General features: G+C 35.9%; 1 protein-coding gene across 1 annotated transcript in view; it reads left to right on the top strand.

Moving 5' to 3' along the window:
* Nucleotides 1-5,105: 5,105 nt before the first annotated feature.
* Nucleotides 5,106-15,257, top strand: part of LOC128022606 (copine-5) — a gene marked incomplete at its 5' end in the record, with an annotated part of 39,317 nt that continues 29,165 nt past the window's right edge. Inside the window, 4 exon segments of the mRNA XM_052610325.1 lie at nt 5,106-5,209; nt 6,112-6,216; nt 12,693-12,734; nt 12,828-12,903. Of these exon segments, the coding sequence (XP_052466285.1) occupies nt 5,106-5,209; nt 6,112-6,216; nt 12,693-12,734; nt 12,828-12,903 (327 nt within the window).

Below are 15,257 nucleotides of genomic sequence, written 5' to 3'. Positions count from 1 at the left end.
TCAGTGTGTCTGTTCACTGGGAATTGGACCTTTTGCACTGCTAATGCAATGCTCTGCCACTAAGCCACAGAAACACATAATACGATTAAGTTGCTCTTACACATTTTAACTAGTGATTTTATGTATAAAGATTGAAATTTTTTTAGCTTAAACATGTTTTATTGAAAATGTTATTTAAAAGTTATAAATTATTATGAGTATTATTATGATTATTATTTTATTATTGCATTTATGCAATGATATGTTATTTAAATTAAAAGATTGGTCATGTTCTTTTTTTGTTGTTAATAAAGTGTCTGCTAAATTACTAAATGTAAATGTAATGTAAATGTAAATGTAAATCATAAACCATAAACAGTAAGTGAGTATAATAAGAACACTTTAATGACTAACTTTAATTTGTGATTACAATTTTTAATGTTGGTGCAATTAATCATGATTAGTCATGCCTGACAAATCACAGAAACCAGTGAATTTTTAACTCCATTTGCAACACAGCAAAAATATATATAGGATAAACAAATAATTTTTATCATTGGCCCACACTTCATATCAAATGTGAAATATGGGTCCTGAAGCAGAACAGTGATGTGATCAGAATATGTTTAATCTGGCAGAGGGAGACTGTCAGACTTCCTTCCCCTTAATAGTCCTTATATCCAGGAATGCAGAACACATTTATGAGGCTTTTGGGCATTACAAAGACAGAGTGGCATTATTTTGTAGCTGCAAAGGGGGTGTGTGGGTGGAGACTGCATTTTAAACCAAGTGCATCCTGCACTTTCTACCCTTAGCTCCCTCTCATGTGCCCTCTTTAAGGTGTCTGCGCTTCAGGCGGATATTCATACAGCCTCATATTAGTCACTGATGATTTCTAGTGAGACCCCTAAAGCTGCTCTCAAAGTGTTATGTCCCTCTACAGCTGGCAGATTCCTGAAGGTTGTCATGTGAAAAGGCACCAAGGCATCATTTGCCACTGGGCTTTTTATGGGAAGGCGATAGAAGAGATGTGATAGCTCTCATCTGCCATGCCACGCTATCTGGACAGCTTGAAACACAAGGGTCGGGGTGTTGTAACAAGGGCGAATGACTTTGGAGGACAGTAACAGGCGATTAGAGAGGGAAAGGAGGAAAGGCTTTCAAATCAGCCTCGGGATAAGTTGATATAGCAGTCCAGAAAATTAGCCTTTAGAGCAACTGCATGATTAATTTCTTTCAAAGCAGAGCATCTTTGTGTATTATAAATGTGAACGCAGACTCATCAGCAGTAAATGTCTATTAGCATGTCATCAGTATTCTGCAGTTCGCTCGTAACAACAGAATGTGTTTACTAAGAGTGATCTAGTGCTCTGACACCAGAGCTGTGCAGATAACCGGGTGTTGCTTGTAGATTCAAAACACACTGGACTTTTAATAGCTTGGGATTTTGATTTGTTGTTTTACCCACTTCTAAAGCCTGTTGCCTGACTGTTAAAGGGACAGTTTACCCAAAAAATGAAAATCTTACCCTAACATTTTTATCTGTTGTCTGCATTTACACTTTACACTCCGTGAAACAATCCAAGGTAGACAGTATATATCGACAGATTTATTGAGCCTGTCCTCCAACAAAAAACGACCATATAGGTTGTTTGTGCAACCATTTATTACGACTTATATTTACATTTTAAAGTTAAGCGCCATCTAGCGGGCATAAAAATAATGACAGTATCGCGTTGCGTCTGTCGTCTTGAATTGACGTATAAATTCATTACCAATCAAAACGCACGTTTATTTCAATGCAATGTGTGGCCGTTTTACACCGATCTCACAGTATTTCCTACATATTTTACTAGGTTACTAGGCTTATTCGTTCGAATGACCACACCTAACCCCACCCCTAAACCTAACCCTCACAGAAAATCATGCTAAATTATGATTTATTGAGCATATACATTTTCATGCACGTCTGTTCCCTGGGATCCAACCCATGATAGCATGATTACATATAAAGGTATAACACAATAATCTAGTAACTGAGCTACACGAAACGCAAACCAGAGAGCAAATAAAAGAGTACAAAACATTCATATGAAAACGACCTTTTGCCGATAGGGGCGCAACTGTATTATACGCTCTGATGGGTCGTATTTCAGGGATTTGGACAAACGACCTATACAAGCGTATTGGTTGGAGGACAGGTTGGATTTATTTCCATTTATGAATTTTGGTCACTTGAACCATGCAATGACATGAAACAAAATTGAACCAAATGCCTAGGTGTTTGATTTAAAGACTATAATGCAAAAATGAATCAAAGAAAAGCAAGATTGAGTGAAGCATAATAAGTGTCTCTTATTTTGTATATATATGTGTGTATATAAGCATGTTAATGAATATAACAGTGTAAGTGTATTTGGTCTTACAGGACTAGATCTGCTACGCAGGCTGCTGCTGCTGAGCATATGGACTTGCTATTGTCAAACAGATACAAATACATTCATCTTCTGCATGAATGGGCATACATAAACCTCATAGCAGATCTAGACAGGTTGAGCTTGGGAGGTGGAGGGTTTAAGAGGAACTTTGGTAGCTTATGTTCAACACACAACCAGAGTCATAGCTTATGCTATGCAGTATTTATTTATTTATTTATTTGTAGTGATTTACTGAGTGATGGCAAAGTAAGAATTCTACATATAAATATATTTGTAATAATAAATGTAATAAATGGTAATACATATTCATCATCATAAATATAATATACTGTTATTTGCCTGGAGAAACAACCTCCAATCCCAGTGGATGAAATCAAGTCCAACCTTACATTTCTCATTGAATACTTTCAATTCAAACATAAATATTTTATGTTATAAAACCGAATTAGCGATGAAAACAATTTTATGCTTTAACCAGTTTGTGTGTGTGTGTGTGTGTGTTGTTTCATTTTCTCTGTTGTGGGTGTTGCTTTATTGACCGCTGTTTCTCTCGAGTCCACTTACTGAAGAAGTCTAGCAGCCTTTCTTCTCTTTGACTCATTTGTGAGTGTGAAGCTCTTGTTGTTAGTGGTAGCGTCTGGAGCTAATTTACATGATGTTTAATAACAGTGTTCATATCCAAGTAACAATGACAAATCACAATCTTAAATCAACTCTATGAAGCTTTCTTAAAACTGAGGGAAAATACCAATCCTTTCTCAGAGGGAGACTACCAGGGAAAGTGAAAATTGATTTTCAGGGAGCTCTGCGAGCGCCGAGCTGAGACAATTCAGACATTTTCATTTGAACAGTGTCAGTCATCAAAAACAGAACAGCGACGCTGACCGCTGCCGTCAAATAGAGAGGCTTACTGATTTATTTTAAATGAATGGGAAACAAAAGTATGAGTCAGTTAAAGTTTGCCTACAGTGAAGACAAGGTGCTTTTGCTATAACAGACGAGAAAAAACATGAGAAGCTATCGTGTGGTGTCAGATGTGTTGTCTTTTGTATTCTGGGGTAGATGAGGAGAAAATTAACTCTTCAGAACATCCACACTGAGATATCAAAGGAAAACACTGTTTATTTGATTTCAGAAGAAGTATTTTTGACATCTGGGTGTGTTTTATAGTGGTCATCACGTTCAAAAGCAGGAGATAGTTTGGAGATTGCATATCGGTTTTAGCATGAAGTCACGTGGCGTTCACGCTCAGTCTATCTGCAGTGCCACACCTCTGGGTCAGAATGAGCAGCAGCGCTGTGGTGGAGAGAAAGAGCTGCAATTTATGTCAGAGAGGTGTTATACACGGGGGTGCATTTAAACTATAAAATGTTTTGCAAGAGCCTTACTGCCGAGACCAAACAGCCAGTGGGGTGTTGTGAGCTTTTGAAATGAGGAGGCAATGTCCTCTCTCTGCTTGTGTGTGTATGTGAAACCATAGATGTATAATTTGCATTAATTTGATTTGATTACACACAGTTTTTGTTGTTTAGCAAGCAACTAATGCTATAATATTTAATACTATACTCTTTCAATAATAATATGTTTTATGTTTTAATTTATTGTAATTAATTAAATTGTAGTACAATGATAAGTAACTGCTATAATTCTGTCAAAACATTTTTCTTTTTTAATGTATTTCATGTTAATAAAATATAAAATATAATCAATTGATTTCTCTAAACTTCTAACGGTATCTCACGACCAATTTGTACGTATTTTACGAGGTGGCTTATTCGTATGAATTTGTACGACCTCACTCCTAGTGACGGTTAGGTTTAGGGGCGGGGTTAGGTTTAGGTCATTCGTACAAATTCATACGAATTGCGCAACTCGTAAAATATGTAAGATTTGGCAACAATCGTATGAATTTGTACGAGTGTGGTCGTACGAATTCGTACGAATAAGCCACCTTGTGAAAAATGTACGAATTGCCGTGAGATCGAGTTGAAACTTCTGCAGGTATAACAGATAGATAGATGTCTCTGTGAAGCTTTCAGACCTTCAGAACTTGCAGTCTAATTTAATAACAGGATGGGATAATTTCTCAGATGGCCAGCTTCTAGTTGAAGTAGACATAACTTTGCACTGAATGTGCTTTACATTTGATCTCAAGGGGGCTATCCATGCATTAGTTTATTCGCATCCCAAATTATCGAAGTGTGAAACTGCTGATCTAGACTTGTTTCTACATGGCAGTCATGGTTATATTCATAGTGCCAGTTGAAGCAGAAGCTGATCATAGACCAGCACTCTTCATCACCGAATAGAGCTCAAATCCCAAAGCTTTACAGACTTCATTAGTTTCTGTGTGTTCGCTTCAACAAGATCACTGTTAGAGCTGTAACGAGCCTCCTGTTCACCCAGATGAATAAGACGAAAGTGTTTTGCTTCTATTCTCTCCGCATTGTAATGCAGATTGTGTGTTGCTGCTGTCAACACCCCATAGCAGATAAAAAATGATGTTATTTAAATTAAAATAATAAATATATACACTTAAAAAAAATGTTTGCCCTATATATTGCATTTATTTAAAATGTTTTGCCACGTGAAGGTTTTTTATGGGTGGTTATAATAATAACACAATACATTCTAAAGTTATATTTTAAAATATTTCCCTTAAAACGATTGTTGTTGTTTTCTTTATAGGACAGTGCAACCATGCAGTTCTGTGCCAACAAATTGGACAAGAAGGACTTTTTCGGCAAATCTGATCCCTTCATGGTCTTTTACAGAAGCAATGAAGACGGCACGTAAGTGTCCTCCTACCTTGGTTTAAAACACCACAGCTGTGTGTTAGCCATAGGTACTGTGAAAGGAACATCTCCCATGATACCCAGCACCCACCCTCAGCCTTGTACTGTGAGACTGGAGAACATTTTGCTGCTCGGTGGGGAATTTATGGGCTGAAAATGACTCTCCGTGTGTGTACAGAGGAAGAGGAAAAGGCCTTCTATCCCCATCAAAGTCTCTTTACTTGAGTGACCGCGGCTTCATGTTTTCAAGAGCCGTGAAGTAGTGTTCCCATCTTGTCTCTCAGAGCAAAACTCCTCAAAGGAGCAACAAAAAAGCTGTGCAGATGCTCAGAGGAGTTCAACTGAAGTTTAATAACTTTAGGCTAGTTTAATGATGCTCTTGACCAGATGAAAAGGCCATTTAACACATGTTAAATAATCTCTTTTATTTAACAATGTTATTTTAATATCTAGTTTGACGATTTGACAAAAATTTCTAAAATCTTTGGAGACCATTTATATTATTCACTTGAAACTTAAGGCTTATGAACGATAAATATGTAATTTCCAAAGCCTAAATGACAATGTGATGTTTTCCTGTAGCTCAATTGGTAGAGCATTGCTCTATTAAGCGCAAGGTTGGGGGTTCGATTCCCCGGGAACACATGATAGGTAAAAATTGATAGTTTGAATGCACTTGTAAGTCGCTTTGGATAAAAGCGTCTGCTAAATGCATACATTTAAATACAATTTATAAAATTGTTAGCAAAGCAAAGATGCTGAAGTCCATATGGTTTGTCAGCATTCACCACTGTGAGATAAACAGAGCAGGTGGCTGATGTCAGTCATATTCAAGTTTCCTCAGAAGTTCTGCGGTGCCTTCACGTCTTTGTGTTTCTGTTTGTTCTCTCAACATGAAGCTTTACGATCTGCCATAAGACGGAGGTGGTGAAGAACACCCTCAACCCTGTCTGGCAGCCGTTCACCATTCCAGTCAGAGCTCTCTGTAATGGAGACTATGACAGGTAAGACACACAGACCAGCAGCGGCTTTCTTACATAACACCATTAGCTCTCTGCACAAATTATTTTTGTATGGCTATTTCTTCAACAACATGATCTTTTAATAATGTAGTTGTTTTTATGTCCTCATTATGAGAAAATTATATGTAATATGCCATTTCCAACACAACCAACAATTTTGCCACTAATATATACAGTATAAATATATATATATAGAGAGAGAGATTTCAAAGATAAGTGTAGTTGGTTACCAAGGAGACAGCAGGAGAAGAGCTTGAGATGAAATATGAGACATGTGACGTGCAACATAGGTTTATTGGAAAACTTGACTCTACTTACATACAGTATCTCTGCTGGAGTTGAGATTAACATTAGTGGCAGTAAAACACTAACACAAAGAAACTATAAGCATAGTTCATTCATATATCACATAACCAGCTTCATATGTATGGATTTTCTGTTGAAGTAAACTTGCTCGGTAGCTCACCTGGTAAAGCACTACACTTGCAATGTAGAGTGGTCAGGTACAAGTCACGTGAGGCTCAAAGATTGAAGCCCCCAAAAATTTTGAAATAGCTTTTATTTTCAGTTTTTGTTTTACTATATGTTATGTGCTTTTGTAGTTTTAATTAGTTTATATATTTATATTTGTTCAGCTTAAATTTGTTTATTTCAGTTTTATTTCATATGATTTAAGTAATTTTAATATACCTAATTCAAATTTTTAAAGTCTACCAGTCATATTTCTATATTTTTCAGACTTTTTTCAATTATCTAAAATTCAATTTTAACACAGACTGAGTATTAGTTAACATTAACATTAATGGCTTAATGCCTCATTTATTTTGTATTTCATGCCCTGGCATTTTATTTTATTTTATTATTTTTAAATTAGAATGATAAGTGTTGTACACTTGACATACAAGACCATAATCAAGTGTGATGTGTAGAATAGCCAGCCAGTATTTGCCTTTAAAAAGCTTGTTCAATAGTGTTTACATACAAAGTACTGTACCCAGTGCAAAACCCCCCAAAAGTGAACTGTATCGAGCCTTACCATGCAGTGGAAAGAGAACATAAGAGAACATAAGAGTTAGTGTGACTTGCCTGAATTGCTATAGTAGTTTGTGCTCTGTTTGTCCTCACACTTTTGACAGAGCGAGGGTCACCACCCTGTCTCGACCAATTTATTTGGGGAACTAAAACTGTGTGTCAGAAAATGATGTCATTGCCTGTGTGTGCTCTAGCTGCTTTCCAGGGTTAATCTTTCATGACATGCAGCACGCTGCAGTAGATAAATGTGCCACATGCAATGGTGAATAAGGAAGTGAGGCATTTTAATGGGATTTCAAAGTGCCTGCATTCAAAAAAGAGGGCAATATACTTCAACATTAGTCAGTGGTTAAAGATTTGGGACGATATGAGCTGTTTGTTCAACCAGCATCAATGGAAACATGTTTCTAACAGTCATTATCTTTGAAAAATAAAAATCATGAGCTGCAACTCAAAGTGATTCTTCACACCAAAATAAAAATGGTCACAGTAGAGTGCTGCAGCAATGCTGAATATTTGTAGGCCAAAACCTGGAAACAGCACTGTTCCGTCATCCCAAAGTCAGTGGTTTCTTTTGATGCATTTGTTTGGTTAAATGCCTCAGATAAGGTCTGCGGTTAATACAAGCTCAATATATTTATTTATTAAAGTTATTTATTTTACAACATAAAGTAAATTGGTAATACTTTGTAATTGTTTTTTTTTTTTAAGATTTTACTTATCTTAAAAAAGGTGGATGCCAAGTCTGCGGTTTTCCCATGGAACGTTGTTTTGATAACCACTGTAAAGTGACTGGGATTGACAAAAGAAGACTTTCTGAAAAATGTCTCATAGAAGAGATTTTGAAGGTTTTTGTCCATGCATATTGTTAGATTGGACCCTACTGACTTTCACAGATAGTGAATGAATGGTGACCGCATTTTCATTTTTGTATGAACTATTCTTTTAATTCTGTGCTACAAATTCTGAGATAGCCTGTTTCATTTATAAATATTAAAAAAATGCTGTCAGCACATCTCTTTCTGTGTCCAGCTGTCTGTTCTGGCTCATACTGCAGATCCCTGGCACTCACCTATCAGGGACAGGCCATCCACTTCATGAAAGAGCATTAACAGTGGGGAAATAAACCAGGACAGTGAATATATATGGAACATAAATTACATGATGTTGCAGTGCCACCACAGGCGGTTGTCTCCTGGCGATCTGTGCTGATCTGTGTGAATGAAGTTCCCAAAGAGGATGGCGTCAATACATCACCCATGCCATTTATGTAGACGCTAACAAATTATAGCTCCAGAGCCCATTAAAATAGATGTCAGTGTGCATCCATTCTATTCCAAGCTTCAAAAGAGTAGATACGAAACATCCCCCACACGTCTCCATGGTTTTATTCTGATCTCAGTTAATTTGAGACGGTAATGAAATGAATCACAGATGTTCTACTTTAGACTAAGAATAAACCTCAGGGAGGATATATGCCTCGTTTTATCTACGAAAACCGTAGGCTGAAGGTTTTTTTTTGCTTTTTACATTTCCAGAGGAATCACATTTTCACTGATGTTCCACTAGCAAATGACAACCGTCAAACAAAGTTAGAAAATTCAGCTCGAAATACATTAATGTTTTATCAAGAGACTGCCACAGTTTTGCAATAAACGCTGGTGTTGACAGTGTGGCTTTCCAATCCCACACAACACCCGAAGAGATGAGAAATTTGGATCAATGTTTTGGTTTGAGGTCATTGCATGGGAATCAAAAAGAGCTCTTGATTGTACCTTCACACCTCCTTTCCACCTCCCGTCCTCGCTGTTTGGGCTCAGAGCACAATCTGTTTTCGTCTTCTCTGTTGTGAGGCTTGATAGACAGCTGTCTAGGGAGCCATCTTTGCGGCTGCACTCTCTTACTGTCAGGGAACATGACATCCAGGTGACAGATACTCAGAGAGGTGCTGACTCACTACTTTGAAGATAACGAACGTCAAAGGACGCTACCGCCACAATTCCATGGAGGAAGCATGTTTTTGTTGCTTCCTTGACTACAGGAGCTTTTTTTGATATATTGCGTTCGCTGTTGCTTACTGGTGAGGTGTGCAAAACTTTTGCCTACAAGTCAAACGATGCAATGTTGAGGTGAAAAGTTTTTTTTTCTAATAAAGTTTCACTTTGTCAGTAGAGCGAAGTTCTCAAAAATTAAAATGCTGTTATCATTTACTCATTCTCATAGTTTTCCAAACGTGCACGGCTTTCTTTTTTTTTTGTATATGAAACACAAAACAAGACATTTTAAACAGTTTTTTTTTTTTACCATATACGTTCTACAAGTTAGCAGTATGCACTTTTAGTGGTAAATAAAGCACAAAGGTGCAGTGCTGGGACTGATGTATTACAAGGAACACAAGTTACACAATCAGATTACTTTTTGCAAAACTAGTAAAGTAAGGCATTACTTTTAAATTTACAAGATAATGTCTGAGTTACTTTTTCAAATAAATGATGCAAGCTTTTATAACTAACACAGTTAGTTGCTTTTGATGCAGTGATGCAATATTGTAATGCATTACTTTAAAACGTTTTTTTTTTTTTTTACTTTTCCCAATACTGCAAATGTGTACAGGGCTCCAGTGACAGCTTTTGCACCATTTATTTTAATTTTTTTTCTAAAAGTGTGTATATACAGTGGGGATCGAAAGTTTGGGCACCCTTTGCAGAATCTGTGAAAATGCGAGTAATTTTCAAAAAATAAGAGCGATCATACTAAATGCATGTTATTTTTTATTTAGTACTGTCCAGAGTAAGATATTGTACATAAAAGATATTAACATTTAGTCCACAAGACAAAAGAATTGCTGAAAACTTTTGGAATTTGAAGATCAATGTAAATTGTACTTAATTTGTGTACCGGGAAACATACAAGTATCTTCTGTTGCTTACGAAGGGCAGAACTAAATGGAAAACAATTATATTTCAACAAAATAAGAAAAATTTGGCCATCTTCATCGTGTTCAAAAGTTTTCACCCCCAGCTCTTAATGCATCTTGTTTCCTTCTGGAGCATCAGTGAATGTTTGAATCTTTTTAAATAGTTGTGTTTGAGTCCCTGAAATGTCCTCAGTCTGAAAAGATGTATCTCAAAATCATACAGTCACTGCTGGAAAGGGTTCAAATATGCAAAGATACTGGAAAACTGAAGAATCTGCAGGACCTTAAAGATTTTTCTGAAGAACGCTGCTCAGTTTAACTGTTCAGAACAAACAAGGGACTCATGCACAACCATCACAAAACAGAAAGACAGTCGAGGATCATCAGGTAACAGCACAAAGTATTAAGAACCAAGGGTTCCCAAACTTTTGAGTGGGGTTATTTTAATAATTTCAGCAATTCTTTTGTCTTGTGGACTAAATGTTAATATATATTATGTACAATATCTTACTCAGGACAGTACTAAATAAAAAATAACATCCATTTAGTATGATGTCTCTTATTTTTTGAAAATTACTCATATTTTCACAGATTCTGCAAGGGGTGCCCAAATTTTCGATCCCCACTGTGTATATATATATATATATATATATATACACATTAATAGATATTGAGGGACATATAGCCATGCGCTCATTTGTGTACCCCAAAGTAAACCTCAAGACAACTCAGCAGAACTGAGCAAGCCAACCCCATGACATTCATTTATGCTTTTATTCCAGACCCACTGTGCCCTCAGGGCATTGACTCAGTGTAATCATAAGCATTATTCATTTTCTCCATAAATGGCTGTAATGATTTGTGTGGGAGTTCCGGACTGTTTGCAGACAGGAAGTAAACAGAAACAGATTTTTTTGCCGGTCTATAGAGTTTTCTGAAATGCCTCTCAGTCGAGCTAATGAGCAAGCTTTAAAAACCTGTGTTTCCGTCCTCATTAATATGGGCAGTGGCTAGCTTTATTTTTTTTTCAGCAAATCTTGTTGACGGAAGCCATTGAATGAACACCTGGCACAGGATACATTCGCAGATTTGCGCTGGTTTTGTTTAATTGAGACAGATGACTCAATTTAGGCCTTAGCAGCAAGAGACCAATCAAAGCACGGTGAAATAAATTCAATCCAAGTCTTGCACAAGTCTCTAAATTGATTATCCAAGAAATCCCTTTAAATCAGCATAACATAATGTTCATTATTTTCTTGGAAAAGTCTGATTTAGTCATTATTATCTGTTGTACTTGAAAGTGTTAAATATATGGTAAATATGCTAACTTTTAATAACTTGTTATTTTGTTTTGATTATAGACATGATCAAATGTGTTAAGATGACATTTAGTTACACCAACACCAAATTGTGAGATTTATTCTGTATGTTTTGAGCTTAAATGATCCTTTTTTTCCATCAAAATAATTTATATAATGCTTGATGTTAGAATTCTTTATAGTATTTTGTTTGAATTAAATTAAATTTTGGTTTTAGGATTCTTTTATTTGACTAAATTCTAAAATAACAAAAGTCTTTTTGAACCATTTGAAATGTTATCGGATATATTTTAGTTAACTTGCAAAAATATCTGAATAAATTATTAAGATTTATATTTATTTATTTTCTTTCCATATATTGGATGATGCATGTATATGTTACAATTTACAAGTTATAATTCAATCTAAATGAAGCTCATTTTGCAGTAGCTATAAATCCCACCAGTTTTCCTGATGCAATTGATGTAGCTATTCTTTTACAATAACCAGGTGGTAAACTGAATTTTAAAAATTATAAATACAAAATTAAAAAAAACATGTTCTTGTGGATTCTTATGTTTTCTTTGGACCATGACCGCAGTAATTTATTAAACAATGAAGAAGAGCCAACGCTATCTCACAGCCAATTCGTACGTATTTTCCGAGGTGGCTTATTCATACGAATTTGTACGACCTCACTCATACGATTTTATACGATTTGTCTAAACCCCAGTGACGGTTAGGTTTAGGGGCGGGGTTAGGTGAAGGTAATTCGTACAAATTCATACAAATTGTGCAACTCGTAAAATACGTACGATTTGGCAACAATCGTATGAATTTGTAAGAGTGTGGTTGTACGAATTCGTACGAATAAGCCACCTTGTGAAAAATTTACGAATTGCTGTGAGATCGGGTTGGAAGAGCACTATAAGTGGTCAAACATATGTACTGTCAGGCTGATTGCACTTTGAGTGTTTTAAAGAGCCTATTCTGATGTCTGGTGAGAAGATTCCTGAACATCACAGTGATTTTTTTACAGGAATTATGCCATTCAAATTGTGTTCAGCTTTCACTTTTGGCCTTGTTGACACTGTTGCCTAATCTGCATAATTCATTTTAGTAAATCAAGTGCTAAAACAATGCATTCAATGAATTCTCTCCTCAGATTATATTGATTTGTCAAACGTAACTGGGCCTTTTCTCTTTTCCAGAGCAATCAAAGTGGAAGTGTATGACTGGGACCGTGACGGCAGGTAAGCTGATGGCTGGCTTTTGATCTGAATTACAAAGGAAGAGTTGAAATGATATTTCACTGTAGTGAATCTGTGAATTTTCCCATGCTTTAGCCACGATTTCATCGGTGAGTTCACCACCAGCTACAGAGAGTTAGCCCGAGGTCAGAGCCAGTTCAACGTTTATGAGGTGAGACGTCCACCATATAGAATTATTATTATTATTATTATTATTAATTATGATATAATTAGAAAGCAATTTCATTTTTCTCATTCAGCCATACAACTCAAAAAAGATATAAATCACTCAAAATGATGTAGCAAGTCAAATATTCCAAGCCACGTGGATGCTTTTAATTTTTCAACACATCAGTCACCTACATTATGAAAGCCACTGGTCTCCCGTCTATCCTTTCAAATATTTTAAATCTCAATTTAAAACTGATTCCTCAGTCTGGGAGACACAGTAAAAATGTCCGATGCTTTTCAGTTTCTAAATCAAGAATCTTTTTATGGATATTTCACACTCCGTCTTCAGCCACCCCCATCCACATTCAGTGTTGCAGGTATCTAAAAGTCTCTTGTTATTCTCTGGTAATTGCTTGGACGGTACAGTAAACAAAGCCCTTGGGAAGCATGCAAATGGGGATTACAATAAGAGCGTTCCCGGGATTTCAAATTATTACAGTGATTTACATCCCCTCTCCAAAAGGATGGTATCTGATATCACAAGCATTCCCACCACTCCTACCTAGTAATGTGTTGATGCAAAAACATCACCAACACATTATAAAACATCTCATGGCCGATAAAGCAGTGATTCAGGTGGCCTGAGGAAATTTAGTTGGAAGCTGTGCAATCAGGGCTAATAAAACCTTCATGGTGTCTCTTTAGGAGGTAACAGTTGAGGCTTAAACAAATGTGTCATGTTGGTTGATTTTCCTTGGAATGAGTTCTGGTGTATTTATGGTACATATATTTCTCAACATGAAAGGTTGTTTTCCCTGGAGCATTTGTAAGACTTTATGTAATTACAGTGTACTAAAGAAGTTATTACAGTGTAATAAAACGTTTTATTACAGTACATGACCTTTTTATACACCAAAGAGTCTTTAGATTTACATCTTATGAATTTCTACACTGTAATCTCACCTCTCAGGCTTTTGTGAACCTGAAGGGGTGATGGGGTCATGAGTATACAGCGCACATATTCAAAAACTCTTTTCATGTCCAGATCCATCTGAGCACAAAGAGGCTATTTGAGCTACTGATTACTTTTTTGTTTGGAGATGAATGGGGGACGACCAGGGGTTGCTGGTCCTTTCTTCTGTACTTCACCCCTTACAGCTGAGAGGTCTCTTGGATGGTTCCACATTCATTTGTGATCTTTCCAGCATCATAATCTGTCCGTTTTCTTCTTCACTCTGCCTCTCTTTCATTCTTACTTCTAGAGACAATAATCTTGACCAAATCTATCTTCCCAGCACCATTTCATCAATAAAGTGGATAGCCTGTCCAGTATTCCTTCATGTTTCCTATCCAAATATATGTGGGCTCTAATATATAGCAAAGAATCTTTGCTTACCATATTTTATGGACTATGAGTCGCACTTTTTTTCATAGTTTGGCTGGTCCTGCGACTTATAGTCAGGTGTGACTTATTTATCAAAATTAATTTGACATGAACCAAGAGAAATAAACAAAGAGAAAACATTACCGTCTCCAGCCGCAAGAGGGCGCTCTATGCTGCTCACTGCTCCTGTAGTCTACACTGAAGACATAGAGCGCCCTCTCGAGGCTGGAGACGGTAATGTTTTCTCTTGGTTCTAAATAAATGCGACTTATAGACCAGTGCGACTTATATATGTTTTTTTCTTCATCATGACATATTTTTGGACTGATGCTACTTATTCTCAGGTGCGACTTATAGTCTGAAAAATACAGTACATACAGTAGATCGGAAATGAAAGCACTTTACAATAAAGCGAACAACTCTATTACTGCTCACACACACTATTACTGCTTTGCACAAAAGTGTTAGAAAACTCCCAATGTGCATTACACTGTATATCATTATATATAATTTTATATTATACAGTGTATATATATATATATATATATATATATATATATATATATATATATATATATATATATATATATATATATACTCTTCATGTTCTTAATTTGGTGTCACTATTTGTTCTTAAAGGTATAGTTATATAAAATAATTTTCTGTCATCAGTTTAGTCCCTATTCAGTGGGGTCTAAAACAACACTGACACTGACACTGAGACATTTATTTTTTCTTTTTCGAATGAGCTTTTACTGAAATGAAAATTTTGGGGTGAACTGTTCTTAAATTTCTTAGTGCAATTTTTTAGGTTGTTGCAGTCTGGTCCAATATATATATATATATATATATATATATATATATATATATATATATATATATATATATATATATATATATATATATATATACTGATGATATTTTATTTTAAAAAAAAGTTATTTTTGATACATTTTAGGATTGAGAAGTGG

This window comes from Carassius gibelio, chromosome A11 (genome assembly GCF_023724105.1).
Source record: "Carassius gibelio isolate Cgi1373 ecotype wild population from Czech Republic chromosome A11, carGib1.2-hapl.c, whole genome shotgun sequence".
NCBI lineage: Eukaryota > Metazoa > Chordata > Actinopteri > Cypriniformes > Cyprinidae > Carassius > Carassius gibelio.
The sequence above is the reverse complement of the archived record's forward strand: the minus strand, read 5'-3'. Positions and strand labels throughout refer to the sequence as shown.